Source organism: Betta splendens, chromosome 4, assembly GCF_900634795.4.
Source record: "Betta splendens chromosome 4, fBetSpl5.4, whole genome shotgun sequence".
Lineage (NCBI taxonomy): Eukaryota > Metazoa > Chordata > Actinopteri > Anabantiformes > Osphronemidae > Betta > Betta splendens.
The window spans coordinates 12430738-12450659 of record NC_040884.2 but is presented as its reverse complement, the minus strand read 5'-3'; the positions used below and the strand labels follow the sequence as shown (position 1 = coordinate 12450659).

The window sequence follows — 19922 nt, the reverse complement described above, 5'->3', positions numbered from 1 at the left end:
AAATGTAGGGTTGGAGACGGGTTTTAGTGGATTTTAGGTTAAAGACAAGAGGAGAAGCATCGTGTCAGCACCACAGCACAGTGAAGACACAAAGACATAGCTGTGCATGAGTGAGAGGCAGAATCCAGATGTGAGGTCCTCTGGCTTCCAGCAGCAGTGGAGTCGGACCGAGGAGCAGAGGGGGGAAGACAAATATGAGAAAGGTGAAGCCAGGGGAAAGGATCAGAGACCAACAGGTCACATGGCAGCGCTGGTCAGTTGACAGGAAGTGGCAAGTTTGCACAACGTCAACTGTTTTCACTGCCTAGATTAAATCAGTGTATAAAAAGAAACAACTACTGTATTACATGTGTACAAACATTCCTCAAAGGTTTATTCAAATAGATTTTGTCTGACTCTCCCAGTGAACTCCACTTACATCATGTCCTCCTCACACGTAGTTTACTCTTATTCATATCAGCCTCAGCTGCAGCAGCACCACATTCTCGTGGACCCATCAGGTTTCCTCCGTGGTCCAGTTTGTTTAACTGTTATATTTATTTCTTGGCAACTAAAGCGTCATTAATGGTTTTGCCCATTCAACCTTGAAACTGTCTTGTGGGAGAACAAAAGGAAAAGGATTAGAGGAGCTCAGTGAACTGAATTCAGACAGCAATATTATTTCTGTCAAACCAGTTCATAAGGAACGTTTTTTAAAGTCAGCGAGTCAGTGACGTATCTGGATACAGATTTAAGTTTATTCATTTACAGGCCAGTAGTCTCCTACCTTTCACATAAACCTTACGCTGATTCATGAGTTACTCCCACGGTCAAATAAAACCCAGGAGTTTGTTTTTTGTTTATAAATCTGTGGTAGGAATCAGACAGCAGAGGAAAATGTTGTTGAGCTTGTGTGTAGGAGAACTCAGCTGCTGCTGCTGCTGCAACCGCTGCTGTTGGCCAACTGTTTACACAGCACAAATGAGATCATTAAAGATCCAGAGTAACAGAAGCTGTTGGGTTCTGATGTGGAGGGAAGAGTGGGAACGAAAAACGGGGAGGATGTCCTGTTTGGGTCGTGTGCTACAGAGCGTTTACAGGGCTGTGGGAAAGTTTGTGTGTGTGTGTGTGTGTGTGTGTGTGTGTGTGTGTGTGTGTGTGTGTGTGTGTGTGTGTGTGTGTGTGTGTGTGTGTGTGTGTGTGTGTGTGTGTAGGGCCTACATAAACTATAACCATTTTGTAATTATAACATTTCTCCCCATTACCTTGCTAGAGCTTAGCTGCTCTCTTTTTTTATTTTCATACTGTGTGGAAACTTATTTGGCAGTAATTTCAGCTTTTTTTTCAGTTTTTAAGCTACTTACAGTTGGAATTAAGGAGTTGATCTCATTTTTCTGTAACAGTAGAAAAACATTTTTGGATATTGGTGGTATTATATACACATAAATTAACATTACATTATAATGTTAATAATTACGACAAACAACAGGCATCACCCTGTTTCCAAGGACCAACGACCAAACTAGATAAACACATTTGAAGCATGTCCACAGGCTCAGGTCTAGATGCCGGAGCAGACTTTCCATCTTTGCTTGGTTGGATTCATCTCACCTGCTGAGACGTCCTCCGCAGCACATGCTGCCACCACCTTCATATTAGCAAAGATAAGCAGCATGTGGTGATTGTAGTCACCGAATCCTCGTCCCTGACAACCTCTCTTAGACAACCTCCAAACAGGCTGTGGCTTCATCTGGTTTAACCATCCTCATCTAAGCGGGTAAAGAGTGTGACTGGTGCAGAGTTGGTGTGTTATCAACAGACCTCTGTCACTGTAAACTGAGTCCAGTCAGGACAGTTTGTCCCAGATGGACTCCGGTCAAGTTCTACCTTCATCTCACAGGAAACAGGAAGCACCTGAACGCCATCTGGCGCCACATCAGATGCTCGGAATCGTCTTGTGTTGTGTGTGCGTGTGGACGAAGGAGTGCGGAATGAAACACACAAGAATGATGCTTCGGACACGGAACGGTGCAATGTGATGCTAAGTGTGTTGGCTCAGGAAATAAAAGGAATAAATGGGATCAATAGTCATGTACATGTCAGCTTCTTACAATATGATGATGCAAGTTTATATCCAATAAAGAGCAGCGTGAGCCAGGGATGTTTCCTGTCTAATACATGTAAAACATGTTATATGTCAGCTGCTTAGATTTAATCAGACACAACCCAGAGGCAGCAGGTTGTGACTCCACCTCTGACCTCACCCCTCACGTGGGTGATGGAGCCCTGAGCCCTGTACCAGCAGCCCGTGCATGGCACTCTGCTGCTTCCTAACCACAGGGTCAACCCACTTCCCAGTATTCTTCTGTCATCTCTGGGAAAAAGCGCTCATATCCTTCCTGCCTCCGAGATGCGGCGTTCAGCGCTCGGCTTGCTGCCGCGGCGTCGGGACGGCCTCTCGCTGCCCAGCGAACTATTGTCTCCGCTGTTTGTGCCGCCGCAGAAACAAAAGCGCTCGCGAGGCTTCCTGGACTTCTTCAGACGGAATAAATATTGTCTGATATCTTGCCATTTGTTTGTTTGGTGGGACTGAGTAATAATACCGGGAGTGTGCTGTTGTCGCTGCGCAGCTTCGGGCCTCACGCTCCGGCCTCTGGGGGATCAGACTGAGTGTCGACAGCAGAGTCAACACGGCCGGCCGCCTCCCTGCGTCGGTGATGACTGCATTGTTTGACTCGGAGTTTATTTACATGATGCACTGATCAGATTTGAAAGTGCATGGCTGGGTTTCTGTGTATTGTTTCAAAGTTTACACAGACACAAAGCGAATGTGTCATGGATTCAGCTCTGAATGTTGGTATTGTTTCAGTGAAATAGATAGAGAATATTGTCCCAGGTTCAATGCGAGGCCACATTGGCCTGAGCAAATGCTCCCAGGGCTTCGTTGGCAAGTTCTCAGCCGCGTTTTTAAAAAGAGCAAATGAATAAGAACAGAAATGTCAGTCAGGCTCAACTCTGATGAGTTTAAATAGAGAGAAGCTTCACTTTTGCTGGGTGCATCCAGGCTCATCGCGTGTCTGCATGCTCCATTTTCATCTACATGAATCTGGGCCAAAGAAACCTCAATGCAGTTATGAAATGTGTAACTTTATTAAGCTGGAGAGCTGTGGGGCGTTCATTTATCTGAGGCAGACTCTATTTTCGGACTGGATTTCAGAGTGTGACCTATTTCACCCTCCTGTGCTTGAGAACTCGCCTGGAGCTCCAGGTTCTCGCTGTTTTGGGACCAAGCAGAGTTTCAGTCTGCAGAGGGTTAATAACCACGGTAACTGACCTGCTCTAACATTAAACATGAGTGTGGTCATATGGCCGCCATCAATTTACTGTAAAAAGTCAATACTGCAAACACATGGAGGTGGATGTCATAAAGTTGGTGCATCAGCATCATGTGTCATTACAGTACTTGTCTGTGTCAGTTATCATGAAGTAAACGTGTGTGTGTGTGTGTGTGTGTGTGTGTGTGTGTGTGTGTGTGTGTGTGTGTGTGTGTGTGTGTGTGTGTGTGTGTGTGTGTGTGTGTGTGTGTGTGTTCGCTACAGATAAACTTGCAGGTGGAAAAACACGTCTGAGATGATTGTATTTCGTTTTTGACATTGATGAATGTTCATAAGAAAACATGCATATTTACACGGTTTCCAGAGGACTGAAATAACCAGAGAGCTTTCATTCGTATGAACGTCCACTCGGTCGGGAGCAGTAGTTTGTGGAAACACTGCATCTATAAGTCAATGGTCACTCAGCTGAAGGCAGCGGCGCCCACGTTCTAGACAGTGAAGGCAGGTCTGAAACCAGCCTCGTGCAGGTGTCGTGCTGTGAAGATGACGACTCCAAACCTCATGTCCAATTCTTACACTGTAGTTCTTACATCACTCACTTTGGCTCATAATGACACATGATCAAACGGCGCTTCTCTTCTAAAGGCTCCTCCTTTTGTACCAGGTACTTGCTTCAGTGCAAACACAGCAACCGCTTTGATGGAGGCGGTTACCAGGCAACTCTTCATTAGACTGCTGGAGGAAAGGAGCCGCTAACAGGTGCCCTCAACAACTTAACACAATGGCTCGTCTGGACCGGCTGTTTAGCCTTCACGGCACCTCGGTGGCATACGTTGTTATAGAGGTAATAAAGTGGAGTCACCCAGGTGGAGGTGAGTAAAGGTGTGATGTGGTGATGCTAAGCGCTACCTGCCAATCGGCAGGAGGCAGCGTCAGCTTCAGCAGAGCAGCTGAAGGAACAACAGACAGCCGTGGTTTGAAGAGATTTAATCATCGTTGCAGCTGATGTGAGACAAAGACAAACGGACGTCAAGGCTGTGGAGGAAGACAGAAACGTGTGTGTGTGTGTGTGTGTGTGTGTGTGTGTGTGTGTGTGTGTGTGTGTGATTGAGTTCAGACCTCTGCTGGTGAAGGCTGGAGGTCAGAGAAATGATCAAACCCATGCAGTTTACTTCAAAGCAGCGTGTTTTTACTGGCGAGGCAGCGCAGATACAGTAGACAGCGCGACCAGAGTAGGACTGTAGAGGTCTGGATCTCAGGTCGCAGGGTTCAGCGTCCTCCGAGTCCTCTGTGTTCCTCTGGGTATGATGTGTTACACTGCGAGTGGGGGCTCAGGTCCGTCCTCAGGCCTCCCAGCTGTTTGGTAACACAAATAGTCACAGAGGGTTCAAAATCTATCAAATGCTTTTCGTTGAGGTCTTTTCCAGTGGCGACCGTCCACTCATCTATAAGATCAAAGCTAACGTGAACAAAACGTCCCAACGTGGTTTGTTTTTAATGCTCATCATTTCATGTAGCACTTCTCTCCTTTGCCTCTTTGGCTGACAGCGCTCAGGTCCCAAGTCCAAATCCATGAGCTGAAGGGATAAATTGTTTCACTGCTGGTCAGAGAACATCAAACCACCTGCACCTTGTGTGTGTGTGTGCGTGTGTGTGTCAAACAGAACCACCTCCTACGTCCTGAAGGGGATCTCTAGCTTCACAACAGCAATAAATATCACACATGCAACATGGACCCGACAACCAAAACGAGAGGAGATCTAATACAGAGACACCTTAACTACTGTCTGAGAGTTCCATCATGGTGAACGGCCTTAGCTTTGCATAAAGGCTGGAAACAGTGGCAAACATCTGGCCTGGCAGCCTGAGCAGCGTCGCTGGGCTGCGATCAGGTCTGTGCTAACAGGAGCAGCTCGGGCCCCGCTCCTCCCTCCCTTCAGGCCAGGATGTCGCCCCTCTTGCTGCACCACACCACCACGGCGATCATGGCCAGCGTGAGGAACACGGGCACCAGGATGAGCAGGATGAGCGTGTTGTCGGGCGGGTCCCGCCACACGACCTCGTCGATGGTGCAGTTGGAGAAGAAGTGCTTGTGTATGTGGATGATGTATCTCTCCACCAGGGGGTTGGGCCAGTAGCAGTTGAAGATCTGGGACTTCATCTCAGTGCAGAGGGTGAAGAAGTGGTACTCGCTGCGTGAAGGGAGGAGGAGAGGAGAACGTTAGCGCCGACTCCACGGCTACAGGTGTGTGTGATGCCGGTGGGTTCGTCGCAGGGGCCCGGCGGCGTATTTGTGACTGGAACCGGGGACGCACTGGGCTCTTTCAGCCTGTACTCTGTGCGTCTACGTGCTTTCAGGGCCTTTCACAGCTTTGGCGGAGCTGTTCAGGCTTTGGTGAATCCACTCAGACGAGCCTAATCCCCCTCAGTGTGAGTCCCCAGCGCTACAGCTCCCATCCTCTGCCCCCGGCATCTCTGCTCAACGCCACCAACCCACAGCTGAGTAAGTGGCAGAGAATGCAGCTACATGTAGCACACACAATGAAAATTGTGATAACAAAAGTAAGAAATAAATGAGTAGTAGAAGAAGAAAATTAGTAAAAAATAGCAGAACATACGTAAAGAAAGACTCGTCACGTCAGGTATAAATGACAGATGACCCAAACCCTGGTGGGAATACTGGACTCGCTGGGAGCAGAAGCTGCTCCAACTAACAGATCATACATATCAATCTATGTAAGTGTGTTGTTGCTAATGGCACCGGCTCAAAGGCAGAAGGAGAAATCAGAGATGCGCCGTCAGTGCCGGAGCGTTTAGGGAAACGCGTTCCAAATGCAGCAGAGTGGGGAATCACAGCCTTTGAAGTCATGTCCCACACGTCGACCACAGAAGAAAGCAGGCTTCAGTCGGCGGACGGGCGTTAATGTGCTAAAGGCTGCTGGAGCCCCACAGCCAGGACGACAGCGGAGGCTGAGGAGCAGAGTTCATCATCCTGTGCTCTTCATTAGTTGTCGTCAGGGCCTCTGGGCCGCGCTGCCACCAACGTGCGACCCGGTTGGCTGAAAACCAGCGTTATGAGAAAGGAAACGGCAGAGCTTTGTTTACGCGGCCCTCTCTGCTCCTGGACTCTGGCTCAGGCTAATTACACGCAACAACACCAAGACAGCTGCATCACCAGCAGCTCTCACTACGGTGGTGTGCTGCTTGTGTCGCGGCGCAGACGCTCACACACAAGCGCACGCAGCTTAAAAAGGCTTTGGCTGCTGAATTAGGAGATATCTACCTGACCCCCCACCCCCACCCCCCGATTGCACAGACCCGCTTTCCTTTTTACCTGACAGTTGCTTTAATCCTTACACACGGCTTTGAATTCCTCACCAAAGATGTGTTAGTGACCAAAAAGGATGCAAAGCCTGAACAAATGCAGGCGGAGCTCCTTGAAATGCAACAAGGCATGCAGTGCTGCGTCCCCTGCTGATACACGCGCGCTCATGTCCCAGTCACATGATGACTGACACATCAGGGTTTAATTAACGGCGCTTCGGAATCCTCAACATTCCTCTCAGTGTTCTTCTTTCTGTTAATTTCCTTTGGCATTAAAAAACGCTTAATCCTATATTTTGTTTCTCTGCACTTCAGATTAAAAACGCCATTTAAACACTATTTATAGGTCTGACGCAGAGACCTTCTTGTGTTGGTTTCCTTTAAAACTCACTGGAAGATGGACAGAAAATACAACCATGCATAATAATCGCAGCAGCTGTTGATAAGTTTGACACACCTCTGTATAAAACCTTTGTTCACATGTTCAGAGTCAACAAGCGAGACAGAATTGAACTTGACCTAATTCTACCTTTATATTACGGATATATTTTTTTAAGTTGCATGCTTTCGAATGAAGCTTTTTCATATGAAATCCTGTACTGATCGTACAGTGAGCGTGACGAAGCCACATGTTCATTCATTTGGAGTGTAACAGCTTATTATTCACCTCCTCGGCTGTTTTCCCAGTTGAGCCTCGCGTTCAGTGAACACATTCTAAAGCTGCTCAGTGCGTCTCTGCCCGTCGCTCCTCCACTGGTTCCTCTCTCTTTGCTCTATTTCTGGGACATATTGGAGTCTGGCAAATGTATTGACGTCCGTTCAACACGCTCTGTGTGTCTGTGGAGGACGACCCCTTAACTGACACTACAGATAGAGAACACTCAGACCGGATGGCAGATAAGAGCTGAGTGTACATAAGTGCCCACATATCATTTAACCTGCACTGATTTCCTCTGGGGGCTTAAAATGACTGTGGTGCTCTGCAGTAACTTGTGAGAGCTGCTTCCGGCGGAGAGTCCTGAACATATTTGCTTCCATCAGTGCCAAATCGAGACTGCGACGGGCAAATAATGTGAGGAGACACTTCATTCTGCCTCATTCTGTTGTGATAGAGGAGCAGGATGCCGCTCTGGTGTAGAGCACTTTCAAATCTGAACAATTGGGCAGAAGCAGCAGAGGCTCCTCTGACTTATTCGCACTGGGGGCAAAGCAGTGGGAGTGTACAGTAATCCATTGTGGGACTGAGTAAACAAGGGTGGGTGATGATAAATGCCTCAGTGTAAATATAATGAAATAATAATGATAAATGCACATGTAGGATTTAACAGGGATATATGAAAACATTATTAGAACATCAATCATTACAGATCCCGACCACGGCAGTGAGCCAGACGCCGGGCGTTAAACGAATGCACCAACCAAACATCACCGTATCATCATATATTTGTGAATATGATGATGGAAACGCTTCACATTGTGTTTCTGTTTATTCTGTATCAAATTTCCAGGCAGAGCTTTAGAGTGATACTAAGAGCTTTAGTGAAATTAGAGTTAGCTTTATAGATCTGTGTGTATTACCAGCATTATGCCACCACATTTCACTGACACTGACAAAAACCTTCGCTTTATGCAAATTGGAAAAAAAACACAGTATGAATAACACCGCCATGAATCTGCACCAGCTGTTCTGTTGCAGTGCTGCATAACACAAATGTTGAATTAGCACGTGAAGCAAAACTAAAAGCAAATAACACAAATCATTTATCACTTCCTCTGAGATGTGACTTTCGTTCTTGTAATGAACACCTTCCTTCAGGCATCAGTTTCAGTGTTTCATCACGTTGAATACAGGCTGAACATACGAGCAGTGGCCTTAAACAAAAGGCTGCAGACCTACAAACTAAAATAAAAAGGTCCCCACTCCCTCACAGTGGCCCCTTCCTCTCACCTGATAAGAGCTGCTACTGTAAGTGTGATAACGAATGGAGAACATAACTCATTCATAAGTGCCTTGTTATGCTTTGATTCATAATCATTTCTGTACCTGATGAAGTACGTGAGGTTACAATAGTTCTGTCGGTCGATGTGAGCCATTCGCTGCTTGAAGTCCTCTCCACAGTCCTCCACCTCCCACTGCAGATGGGACTCATTGCAGGTTTTCCTCGGTCGGGGGGGAGTGGGCTCTATGTTTAAACTGTCAGTGGCTGAAAAGGAGAGAATAATAACCGAAGGGTAAGTAGGTAAGTCCATGGATGGATGGATGGATGGATGGATGGATGGATGGATGGATGGATGGATGGATGGATGGATGGATGGATGGATGGATGTGCTTACCTGACAACCCCCTCATCACCCAGGTGCTGACTGTAAAAAGAAAATATTCCATGTTAGAGTTGTTCTTTTGTTTTATGGTTTGTAGAGGTTTCTACAGTATGTTTGATATGATTATAAAGGAATCCATCAGATTCTGATGCTGGAAGACTTGTTCATGAGGTTAACTTGGTGACCTACGGTGAAAGGAAGGTAACAAAAGAAATTAAGTAAGTAAAAAAATCCATTTTATTGGCTATCACTTACGCAAAGTGGGAAGCATCAGTGGGGTGATCTACAGTAACTGATAGAAGCATTACTGTCAAACAGTGTGGAGGCGTTGCTGTTTTCTTAAACTGTCCCCTGACGGGCATCAAACATCGACTTCCTCCCTCTCCCAACCAGAGCAGACAGACAGCAGCCCCGACAGGCAGCGTTACCGTGCTGCTGCACAGGAAGCTCTGTCTGCTTTGAACCAACGCCACAAAGCAGGAGTCAAGATTGAAAGACGCCCGGAGGACAAAGACTAAAAATAAAGGCCTTCCTGTTTAAGCATGTGGGGATGTTTTGATGACGTTTCACCTCGTGTTCACATTTTACTGACACAGTCTCCATCTTAAAACATTACATTTCTTTTTCCAGAAGCATGTGAATAAGACATTAAAGGGATGTTACTGATTGCACAGGCGAGTCAGGAGCACGTTTCTCTGGAGACAACCTCGCATTAAAGGTGTAGCTGCTTTAGACGGATACTTCCTGTTAAAGCCCATTGTTCAGTCAAGTATTAAGCCGTCTGACGTCTCGGACTGAATCAGTGAGAAATAAAAGGAGAAAGTGAACTGTAATGAACCGCAATCAAACGAATAATAAGAGCAAGTATGTGCAATCAAGGAATTCCTGTCAGTGTTGGGTTTCAGCAGAAAAAGGAAACAGCGAGTGAAAGCTTTCTCTAAGTGCTTCACTTAAAATGACAGATGAGTCACTCTCAGCTGAGGGCGCTGTCCGAAACCCCCCGAGCTCATGACGGGTCACACAGTCAAAGCCGTGGGTTTATCTTTTCCCGGATTCTTACACTTGACGTTAAATCCACTTCCTGCTTGTCCTCCAAAGGGAACTGGAGAAATCACCAACTGTACCAGGGATGGAGCAGCCAGACATGCACACACACGAGCATGAAAGCTTTACGATAATGAGCTACAACAGTCAGACTGTTGTCTTAAGGAGAGAGACAATCAGACAAGCAAGGATTTCCGCTTCATTGATTCCAATTATGGGAATTTCCTAAGACTAATACCTGAACGTCAGAGGGAGGGCCGGCTGAAGCCGAGCTGCTCTGAGCCTCTTAAACACAGAGAGAACAGATAAAAAGCGGGAAACATTCAATTATGTCCATTGAGGGAGAATGAGGTCCAGGTGCTCAGCTTTTATACCGTCACTGTGATCCGACCGTACAGAACGTCAGAACCCGTTCCGCTCCACCTGACAGTTCCAACAAGCTGCCTTGCGCATTTGCATACGCCTAGATTCAGATCTCAGCTGGCCACAGAGCCGCGGCAGCGACTGTTTGTCTTCCAGGTTATTAATAAGCACAATCAAGATGGAGGACGTGATGAAAATAACCTGTAACAACGATCTGACGGCAGGGGTCCCATCAGTGTGAGCCGCTCACAGCGGGCGGCGGTTTGAAACTCAGCTGCGCGAGCGTGTGTGTGTGTGTGTGTGTGTGTGTGTGTGTGTGTGTGTGTGTGTGTGTGTGTGTGTGTGTGTGTGTGTGTGTGTGTGTGTGTGTGTGTGTGTGTGTGTGTGATGCCAGAGAATAAATGTCATCCCACTGTGCAGAAAATCCAAATCCCACTTCGGGTTTAGAGCAGAATCAAATATCACAGCTGCGACTTTAAACTAGTGGCAACATTTTTTTTGAGGCAACAAGCAGTAAACTGAATATTTACTGTGTCATGAAGTTGATACGGTGAACGTGTTGGCTGCTTGTTCATCTGCCTGTGTGGTGTGACAGTACAAACGTATCCCTGGTACATAACACTATAAAAAACCTGAGTTTTATACACACTCATCAGTCATAAAACGCTAAATCTGACGTCCTAAAGTCCACAGACAGGAACAAATGCTGTGAATCCAGAAGCACCTCCAGGAAACAACCCCCCCAATGAACAGTGTAATGAAATGAGGACGTGAAACTCCTGAATTGTTAATGTCAGAGTCGTCTCTGTGGTTTATGCTGCACGTCCTCGTGTGCAGCACAGCAGCTTCACTTCAGCTCTGCCCGTGCGAGCTGCATCCATTCATTACCTGTATATGGAAACCGATGCTTGATGCTCGTACGATAATTTATTCTCTAACAGAACCTGACATCAGTCCATTCGCTGACATTCACGGGAGCATTTAATCCGTCACACACAGTCACACGTGCCTCCTCATCCAGCTGCCGGCCTATTTTTACCCCATTTATCAGGCTGCCAGGTTCCTCGTGGCCGAGCTTCACAGGACTGTGACTCCGTTGCTGAGGAACGAGTGACGGAGCACAGGCAGCCATGCAAACGAGGCCTGATCCGTCCCAATCAGTTGTGATTCAAACAGGGAGGCTCATGTCAGCGTATATAGGTTCTTCAGACACCACAGAGCCAGCAGAGCTGGCAAATTAACATTTTAATAGCTTATTAAAACACGTCTAGTCTGAATTTAAATAAAACTGTGCCTGGCACTAGTCTCATCAAAGAAAATTCATTCATATCTCTATAGAGTATTGACTCCTAATAAAATAACAAAGATGTAATCAACTAAAATAATTAAATAAAAGTGAATCTCTTCTTTCAACTGCTAGTCAGTATGTGTCCATCGTTCCCACTCATCTGGGAATTGTCTAGTCCACAGAATATATAAAATCTATTTATGGCCCAACTTGGGTTGAATATTTATGGTATTTATAATGATGATGATAGGGATGCTAGAGTGAATAGAAGAAGTCATGTAAAGCCCGAGGAGAAGTGAAAGGGCTTCAGAGACAACCTGCAACATCAGGTCTGTATCATTATCCCCAGCAGATGTGGAGTGGTGTAATAAAGGTTTGTCCATAACGGTGGGATTTAATTAGAAAAAATGTTCCTCCAGTGATGCTAATAAATCCTTGTTGGTTTAAACACAGGATATGAGGGAGGTCTTGTTCAGATATGGATCTGTGCCTTTAGCCTGTGTTTCCAAATCTAAGACATTTAAAGAAAAGGAAATAAACACGTACATAAACAAATGAGCTGAGCTTTCAGCGACATGAACGGAACTGGAGAAGGAAACGCTCCTCGGCTTCCTGACAACCAGAAGCACAGATCTGAAGCCCGAGTCAACGTAATCTGGGTCAGCGAGTCAATGCGCATCGTTGTTATGTGCATACGTGGAGTAGATCTATCAGTGGGTGTGAGTTCAGTCTCCCACTGATAGAATAGTCACTATAAAAGCATGAGATGTGGCTACGAGGGTGTGATGTCTGTCACCGCACCCACTAATGAAGCAAGGGGTGAAAACAGACGGTCTGATGGGAAGCTTCGATCTCTGTGGGTCCAGTTCCTCCTGGTTCTTCACAGAACCGCCCAGTCTCCAATCACGCAGCTTCACTGGGTCCCTGAGCAAAAACCTCCCTGTCTGCTCTGATCAAGGTCTGATCGATGCTCAGTCCTTGAACATTTGGGACGAGCTTTTAGGGATCATGCAGCTTTCAGGATGTTGGTTTTGAGCTGAGAAGATCCTTGTTGTCACCTGATGTTTTACAAAGGTGGATCCACCAGGATCCATGAAGCTCATTTGGTCCAGTTAATATGAAAAGATGTCCCAAAGAACAATTGAACTTCCAGAGAAACACGCAGACCTCGTGCCTAGGGCCCGTGAGGTGAGAGCTCCACCTCTGCCCGTCTGAGGCCATTTAAAGCCCATCTTCCTCCTGTGAACAGCAGCCAGCTCGTGTAACGCCACCGCTTCTCTCATGCTCCATGTTGTCACCATCTGCACAAAAACAGCTGCAGCCGACTGAGACGCTGTGACACTGACGTGAAGCGTTTCACAAATGCACATGAGGTCAGCAGGAAACGGCTGCTCTTTATTCCAGGGGTTTCTCAACCGACCACTGAAGAAAACAGCTGCCGAGGAGTCATTCATTCCCACTCATTCCAGGACCGTGAGGCATTTTTAACCTTTCACCCCCCACAGAGCAGATGGTTCAATATGCGGTGACAGTGGTGCTGTTGCTGTGATCAAACAACATCACGCAGAGGATGTTTCTACTTATCTCCCTTCCTCACGCCCGAGAATTTCCATGAGTGAAGGGAACTATTCCCAGCAGTAGCCAGAAATATTCCTAAAAAAGCAGCAGCGCTTTCAACTCTGATCCTACTTCTTTAAGGAACTGAAGTCAGTGTGTGAAACGGCGGCAGAGGCCCAGGCGGAGCTGCTCACAGCTTTAGTTTATCAGCAGCCACTCATTGAAGCACTGCCACAACCTCAGGATCCACATCATCACGGTGATTTATGGTCAGTTCCTGTTTATGCAGGCAGAATATAAAAGAATAAAAACAAAAAAAATAATAAAACATTTTTTTATTCAGAATAGTTTTATGTTTTTCATATTGGAGTACTCAAAATATATTATACCTGTAGGTTCATGTTTTGGATTATGAACACCTGCAGCTCATCCTTCCTGCCTGGGATCGTGTTTACAGCATGAATTGTCTTATTAAACTTATCTAAGTTTGCTGTACTTTAGTTTTTTTCTCTGCTTTATCTGAACATATTGTCTGATAAATGTGAGGATGTTCCTGTAAACTGGGCCATAAGCTACTAGTTCACTGCTGAGGACTGAATCCCATCGGTTCCTGACAGCACATGCTGTTACAGTACTGAGCATAAGTACAGTGATGTGTTCTGTTCATTTTGCTACATAACAGTGTACTTTTTATTATGTTTACCTGTTCATATTCATTTACCTGGTGTCACATCCAGGTCTAATATTACACTATCTCTCGTCCCTGTGGTGGGTTTTCATTCAGCTTCCAGCTTCATCTTGTTTGTACTTTATGTGATTTTTCCCCAGAGCAGATTCATGTCTTTGAATCATTCCTGTTGTGCTCGGTGGGTAAATTATAATCTCTGTCCTCAGCACTAAGTGTTTTTTTTAGAAGCAGGGTAATAATTTGTGGATTCACGTACCGTGCTCGCGTCTACATTCAAGCCTGATTTCTTTTGTCTGCTAATAAAACTGGGACGTTGTGTGTCTGGCAGGTCTGCGTCTCCTGTGGCCGTGGGCAGACATCTGCTGCTGTACGTAAACCCTCCGCAGAGGCAGGGGCAGTTTCTCGTTCATGTTTGGTTCCGAAAATGCAGAAAAGCAGAATCGGGCCAGACAGACAGCTTTCACAACCGGTTTCACAACCTTTAGTATGTGTTGAGGCAGGAAGTGGAGGCAGGTCCAGCAGTGGAGCTGCTGAATCTTAGCTCCGTGGAGCCTTTTAGCATCTTTCAGCTCAGTCGAGGTTTGGGCTCCTACTGGTTTAGTGACAAACCATTAAAAACCATAGAGAGGCACAGTTATAGACTAACAGGTGATTAACTTGCTTGAGACGACAAAACGCTGCAGCGACTCATGATGTGTCCTAATAATCGACATGGGGAAACCAGATGAATGTTGTTTTGAGAGAAGCGTCTAATGGTGGAAGCCATTAAGCTGCTGGAGATAATAGAGCAAACATGATCCCGGACACCATGTAACGACTTTGGCATCTCCATATTCAGTTCTAATCAGCATAACAGCTAGAGTTCAGCTCAGCCATGGATTTAGCAAACGACCTGTAGGGTCCTTTATGGCCCAGTTTTAGAGGAATCCAAGCTGTTCTCAGGGTGGAGGGGTCAGAGGTCAGGGAGCGGAAGACGACACTGAAGATTGACACAGATGCGCAAGACGGAGGGGAACTTAGCAAACAAACACAGGAAGCGCTGAGGTGTAGGAGAAGAAGTGGAGGAAGAGTGTAGGGGTCGTAGGCCGGCAGATAAAGGAGGGGGCGGCGGCTGTGGATCAGGTCGGGGACAACAAGCGTGTGCTCGGCTGGTGCAGCAGGCCAGCTGGTGGTCTGAGCGCTAGTTTGACAGCATGCTGTGGGTGACGGAGGCGCGCGAAGGGCTTTTGGGATAAGAGCCCTGTATAAACGCAGCCCATTTACCGCGCGGAGAGGAAAATTGCAGCCAAGCTGGAGCGGACAGGCCCCCGTGGAGCCCATCCATCTGTCCGCTGGCGCTCACGGCCTGTTTGTTAGCGCTGCCCCGCTATCACGCTCACGTAAACAAGGGAGCATCATTAAAACGTTTTTTTTACGTGTAATCATGTACGTCGACGGCCCGGTGGCTCAGCAGCAGCAGCGGCAGCTCAGACGCAGCACGGACCAGGTCTTCACGCTCCTCTTCATCTCTTCACTTTTTTAACAGAATGGCTAAGAAATGCCTGCAGCCACTCGGTTTCATCCTTAAACCACAGTTTAGTTGCAGCACGTTTAACGGGCCGGTCATGGATGTGCATCACTTTTCCATTTTTCACCTCCTTCAGTCAAAACGACCAAACACTTTTCCATAAATGTCCGAAGTAGCAGCATTCAGCGCTGGGCAGGCTCTGGATCTGTCCCGCTGGTGTGATGAACGGGGGAGGAGCTGAGCCCTCGCTGCCTGTTCAGACGCCAGTCACGCCGTCACGGCTCCTGTTTATCGCGACCTCTCTTTTCCGGTCCCACCGTTCTCATCTGATGACCTTGTTCAGCAGCCGTCGCGTCTACTTCATATTCAGGACGGGCACTTAGAACGCGGGGGTCTGTGCAGAACGCTGTGGTCTGACACCTGCTGATGAAGCCTGACCGCAGGGAGTTAGGGTTAGTTAACCCTCAGCCTACTGACTATTTACAGGCCGGACTGCATTCTACTTCTACCACCATCTCTCTCTCTCTCTCTCTCTCTCTCTCTCTAACTCTCTCTCTCTCTCTCTCTCTCTCGCTCTCTCTCTCTTTGTAAAGTACCTGCAGGTTCCCTGAGGTTGTAATTGTGAGTAGAGGCAATATAAAGAAATACATTGAAACACGACTATTTGTGTCTCACAACCCTCAGTGCTAGTTTCTCATTCGAGGCAGCTCACACTAGAGCATTTTTTTTTACTTTCATCTCCAGTCTTTTTCATTTTCATAAGACCCTAAACCTCAGCATCATAGTGTCACATCGCAAACATGTGTGCTTTTGAGCAGGAGCTTTGCTCATTTTCACTAAAAACCAAACCTTTAAAACGGAGTCAGTGAAAGGAAGTTGACTGAAGTGTTAATTAAAGGTTAATCTAAGCTTGATTGAACGTATGAGGCAACAGTTCATTGGAGCAGGATGTGGTTGATTGCTGTCTAACAGCTCACGCGGGAGGGTCGGGTATTTTCCTCATTAGGTTCCTCCTGCTGTTCTCATTTTCACTGAAATATGACTTTTTGGCTGCGCGACTGCAAACATTGTGTCATTATTGGATGAAATGACTCCCGATGATTAAAGCGTCTCCCTGCTGTCACAGGTAGCGCCTTTCATTTCCATCTATCGCCAGACTGGCCGTGGAACGCACGCTCGGCTTCCTGCTCAGTTTATTAGTGCTCGTTACTCGCCTGAACGCGTGACTCCGGCCTCTGGGAGAAACCAGACGCCTGTCAGACGACCGGCAGATGACCACCGTCCTCCTCCAGCCCCGGCCCGTGTTCCTCTGAGGAGCCAGACGCGTCCAATGGCTCCGGCACATAATGACGGCGGCTCTGCCCTCTCGCTCCTGCTCAGATTGTTTCAGTCGCCAAACAGCTTTTTGTACTGCATTCCCAAGAATAGACCACTTTACCTTTTTGATTGTGCACTATATTGTTAATGTTCAACCCTCTCTCCTGATCTCCCCTTATATTCCACCAAATTTCAGCTAATTTCAATTGGCTTTTAATAATAATCAACAACTCAACTGTAGTGACTGTCAACTGTAGTAAGTAAAATAAACTATTTAAAAAAAACAAATATGCATACAAATTATATATATATTAATAAATGGGTATTATTTCTTTTGTTATGACACTTTCACCTTAATCAAAATCTTTTTTTGAATAAGCATGTGGCTTCAGAGCTGATCTCAGGTCTGCTATTGCTCCGACCTCCTTCTGGTGACTTTTATTCAGGTAATAAATTTATTAAATAAATTATTTGTTTAGTATTCTAAAATGCATTTAAGGGTAAGTTGAATTCGTATTTTATAATATATATTTTAATAATATGTATTTTTTAAGATATTGAATAGTTATTTCACAAAGGAGGATGTTGTGTTTTCCACTGTTCCTCTTTCAACAGTTGAGATCTGACATGGCTGATTGGACCTAACGAGCTGAAAGAGCTGATCAGATGACAGTAAAGGCAGCGTCCACACGGAGCGAGACCCAGGAGCCCAGCGTTTGCTGCCGGCTGTCGCTTGAAGTCGGCGTTAGGCTTTGATATGAGGACGAGGAAGGAGGCAGAGTTCAAGTCCCTCCTGGTGCATGAATCTTTAACAGGCATGTGAAAGATTAATAATGCTCTTTCACATTTTACTGCAGCAGAGCTGCAGCGTGTGTTTAAACACCGCTCACAAGCTTCAAAAGCTGCTTGGCCATAGACTGAACCTGGTGGCGTTGGGTATTCTAAAGGTGCTGGAACACACAGCTCACCAGCGCGCAGCCTGACCTGGCTCACTCATGACATTTACAAGGCTCCTCATACACTCGTACAGTCTGAGGTAAACTGGCTTTTATCTAGAATAATCACCCTGTCCGTCAGTTCGTCCCAGGGTCACGTACACACAGACAACAACTCACACTGATGGACATTTTGGAGCCTCCATTCAACCCGCACTGTGGGAAAGAACCCAATGATGAACTAAATGTTCCTCCATCTTCATAATCTGTCCTGTCATTCTGTCATCTGGAGGCAGGTGAGCAGAGCTCCCCGTGCTCGGGAGACGCCGCGTTACGAGCCTGAACAGCGGCTGAGGAGATGCTGACGCGCTGAGATGTCACTGGAGCCGTGAAAAAGGCCTTTCACAAAAATAACTTTAACACGCTTTTTCTGTTTGGAGGAACAGCCGAGCCCTGAGGCACCCCCGCCCCCCGCTGTGAGAGAATGTGTAGCTGTTTACTGGGGGAAGCAGATGCGTCGCGCTCTGTGGAATCACTGATGGGACATCACGCGTTGTACAACGCGTGTGACATTAGGTCCTGGCTGTGTTTGAACTCATCTGGCCTTCACTTTTACTTTCCCTGTGGGAATTTTAAATGGGAAACTCTTGGAGGACCAGAGCGTTCACAGGAAGCCGCTGCTTTATGTCTTCATAGCCTGGGAATCTAACCCCTCGCTGCTGTCGCAGCTCCGGGGAGATCCCACATTTACCATTTCATAGGCAACCTATCAACAAGACAACACGTCCATTCAGCTTGCATTTTCCACGGCTCTGGGATCAACATGTTTGAAATCCAGAAATCTGGATACCCAGCTGTTACATGGCAGATATCCAGAGGGGCCAGGCTGCAGATGTGGAGCAGACACATGGCAGAGCCTCCTGTCTATTACATGTTTACATCATCTCTTTGGATCTGTGAGCTCATTGCTTATCCACCTGCAGGTTTACCTCTTTACAAACTCCAGGGAAGCAAGTATGAAAGCACAGAGCTGGTATTTAAATCAAGTGTCATCTGGCCCAGATATGGGAGTGTCAGACCATATGGTTTTGAAATGTGAGCTGAACCACTGCTCTGCTCGAGCCTTTAGCCTAGATACCCACATCCTGAAAAGGTCCCTGTGTAGCAGAGCAGCACGAGCTACAGCTTCCACTGCCAGCGACAGTGATCACAAAGAAAACGGCTTAGAATAACTACATTAATGCTTGTGTCCCATCATCACGGAGCAGGAGATTATAAACTATACATTTAAACATGACATCAGTGAATCTATTATCTGGGTTCATGACTTAACACTTGCACCACATGAAACATAATTTCATACATGATTTCATCCTTGTACGACCGGTTAATGAGCCAGATCCTGAAATTCCCATTGGCCACGATATAGGTCAGGTCTGCGCACTGGGGCATGATGCGGTGCTACGCTGCATTCCCCCGCTCACTGATATGACACATGCCTGGAGATCCTGATAACTTCTTCCCCTGCTGATACATTAAGGCAGGTGGGGGGGCAAATAACACGCGTGTCCTGCGTGGGGTGCAGCCTGCAGCCGTGAATGTGCGCTCACGCACCGGAGCGCGCGGCACTGGTGTTGACGCGTCCGGTGATTTAGGCAATAAATGAACAGACAGTTGCACTCACCTAAAATCCCAACGATACAAAGTTTCAGCGGAGCGAGCTCATTTGTATCCATCACGCTCACAGGGTCCTGTCAGGGGGTCTGAATGAAATCTCAGCTGCAGCTCCTTGAAATTCTGGATTTGAAGCGAACCATAATTGAATTCATCCCACGTATGCAAATCCGAGTTCGGTCATCCTGTCCCGAGTCCTGGAGTCCGAGTGAAGGATCGGCTTGAAGGAGGAAACGGCCGGAAAGAGACACAAAAGCGACCGGAGCTCGACTGTCGCGCCCAGTCCTGTGCCTGCGCCGTGGAGTCGATGCACAGGACCACCGTCGGCGTCCTGCATCCTCTGGAGGAGGAGGAGAGAGAGGAGGAGGAGAGAGGGAGCCCTCCCCACCAATCACTCACGCTCAATACCTGAGACGGCTGAATACCTTGAAAATCTCAAACTGTGACTGAAAGGCGCAGAATACAGAAACCGGTAGTTTAGATTATTGCTTCTTCCTTTAAATTGCCATTACAATTAGTGAAGCCGGTAGAGTTCTTTCCCATCATAGGTACTGTAATAACAAAAACTGAATCCTCACTACAGCCCAGT

General features: G+C 46.8%; 1 protein-coding gene across 1 annotated transcript; it reads right to left on the bottom strand.

The window, feature by feature from the left end:
* Nucleotides 1-4286: 4286 nt before the first annotated feature.
* LOC114853478 (receptor activity-modifying protein 3-like) lies at nucleotides 4287-19850 on the bottom strand. The gene is made up of 4 exons (XM_029146890.3): nucleotides 19344-19850; nucleotides 8973-9002; nucleotides 8683-8842; nucleotides 4287-5506 (listed from the first exon to the last, which is right to left on the bottom strand). The coding sequence occupies exons 1-4, from the start codon at nucleotides 19393-19395 to the stop codon at nucleotides 5251-5253; spliced, it is 498 nt and encodes a 165-aa protein (XP_029002723.1). The 5' UTR covers nucleotides 19396-19850; the 3' UTR covers nucleotides 4287-5250.
* Between the last annotated feature and the right edge of the window lie 72 nt (nucleotides 19851-19922).

Excerpts from the sequence above, each read along its gene's own strand:
- LOC114853478 (XM_029146890.3), bottom strand. The coding sequence starts at position 19,395 with ATGGATACAAATGAGCTCGCTCCGCTGAAACTTTGTATCGTTGGGATT. Across the intron at positions 9,003-19,343 it reads TTGTATCGTTGGGATTTTAG|TCAGCACCTGGGTGATGAGG; the intron begins GTGAGTGCAACT and ends TTCTTTTTACAG. Across the intron at positions 5,507-8,682 it reads AACCTCACGTACTTCATCAG|CGAGTACCACTTCTTCACCC; the intron begins GTACAGAAATGA and ends CCCTTCACGCAG.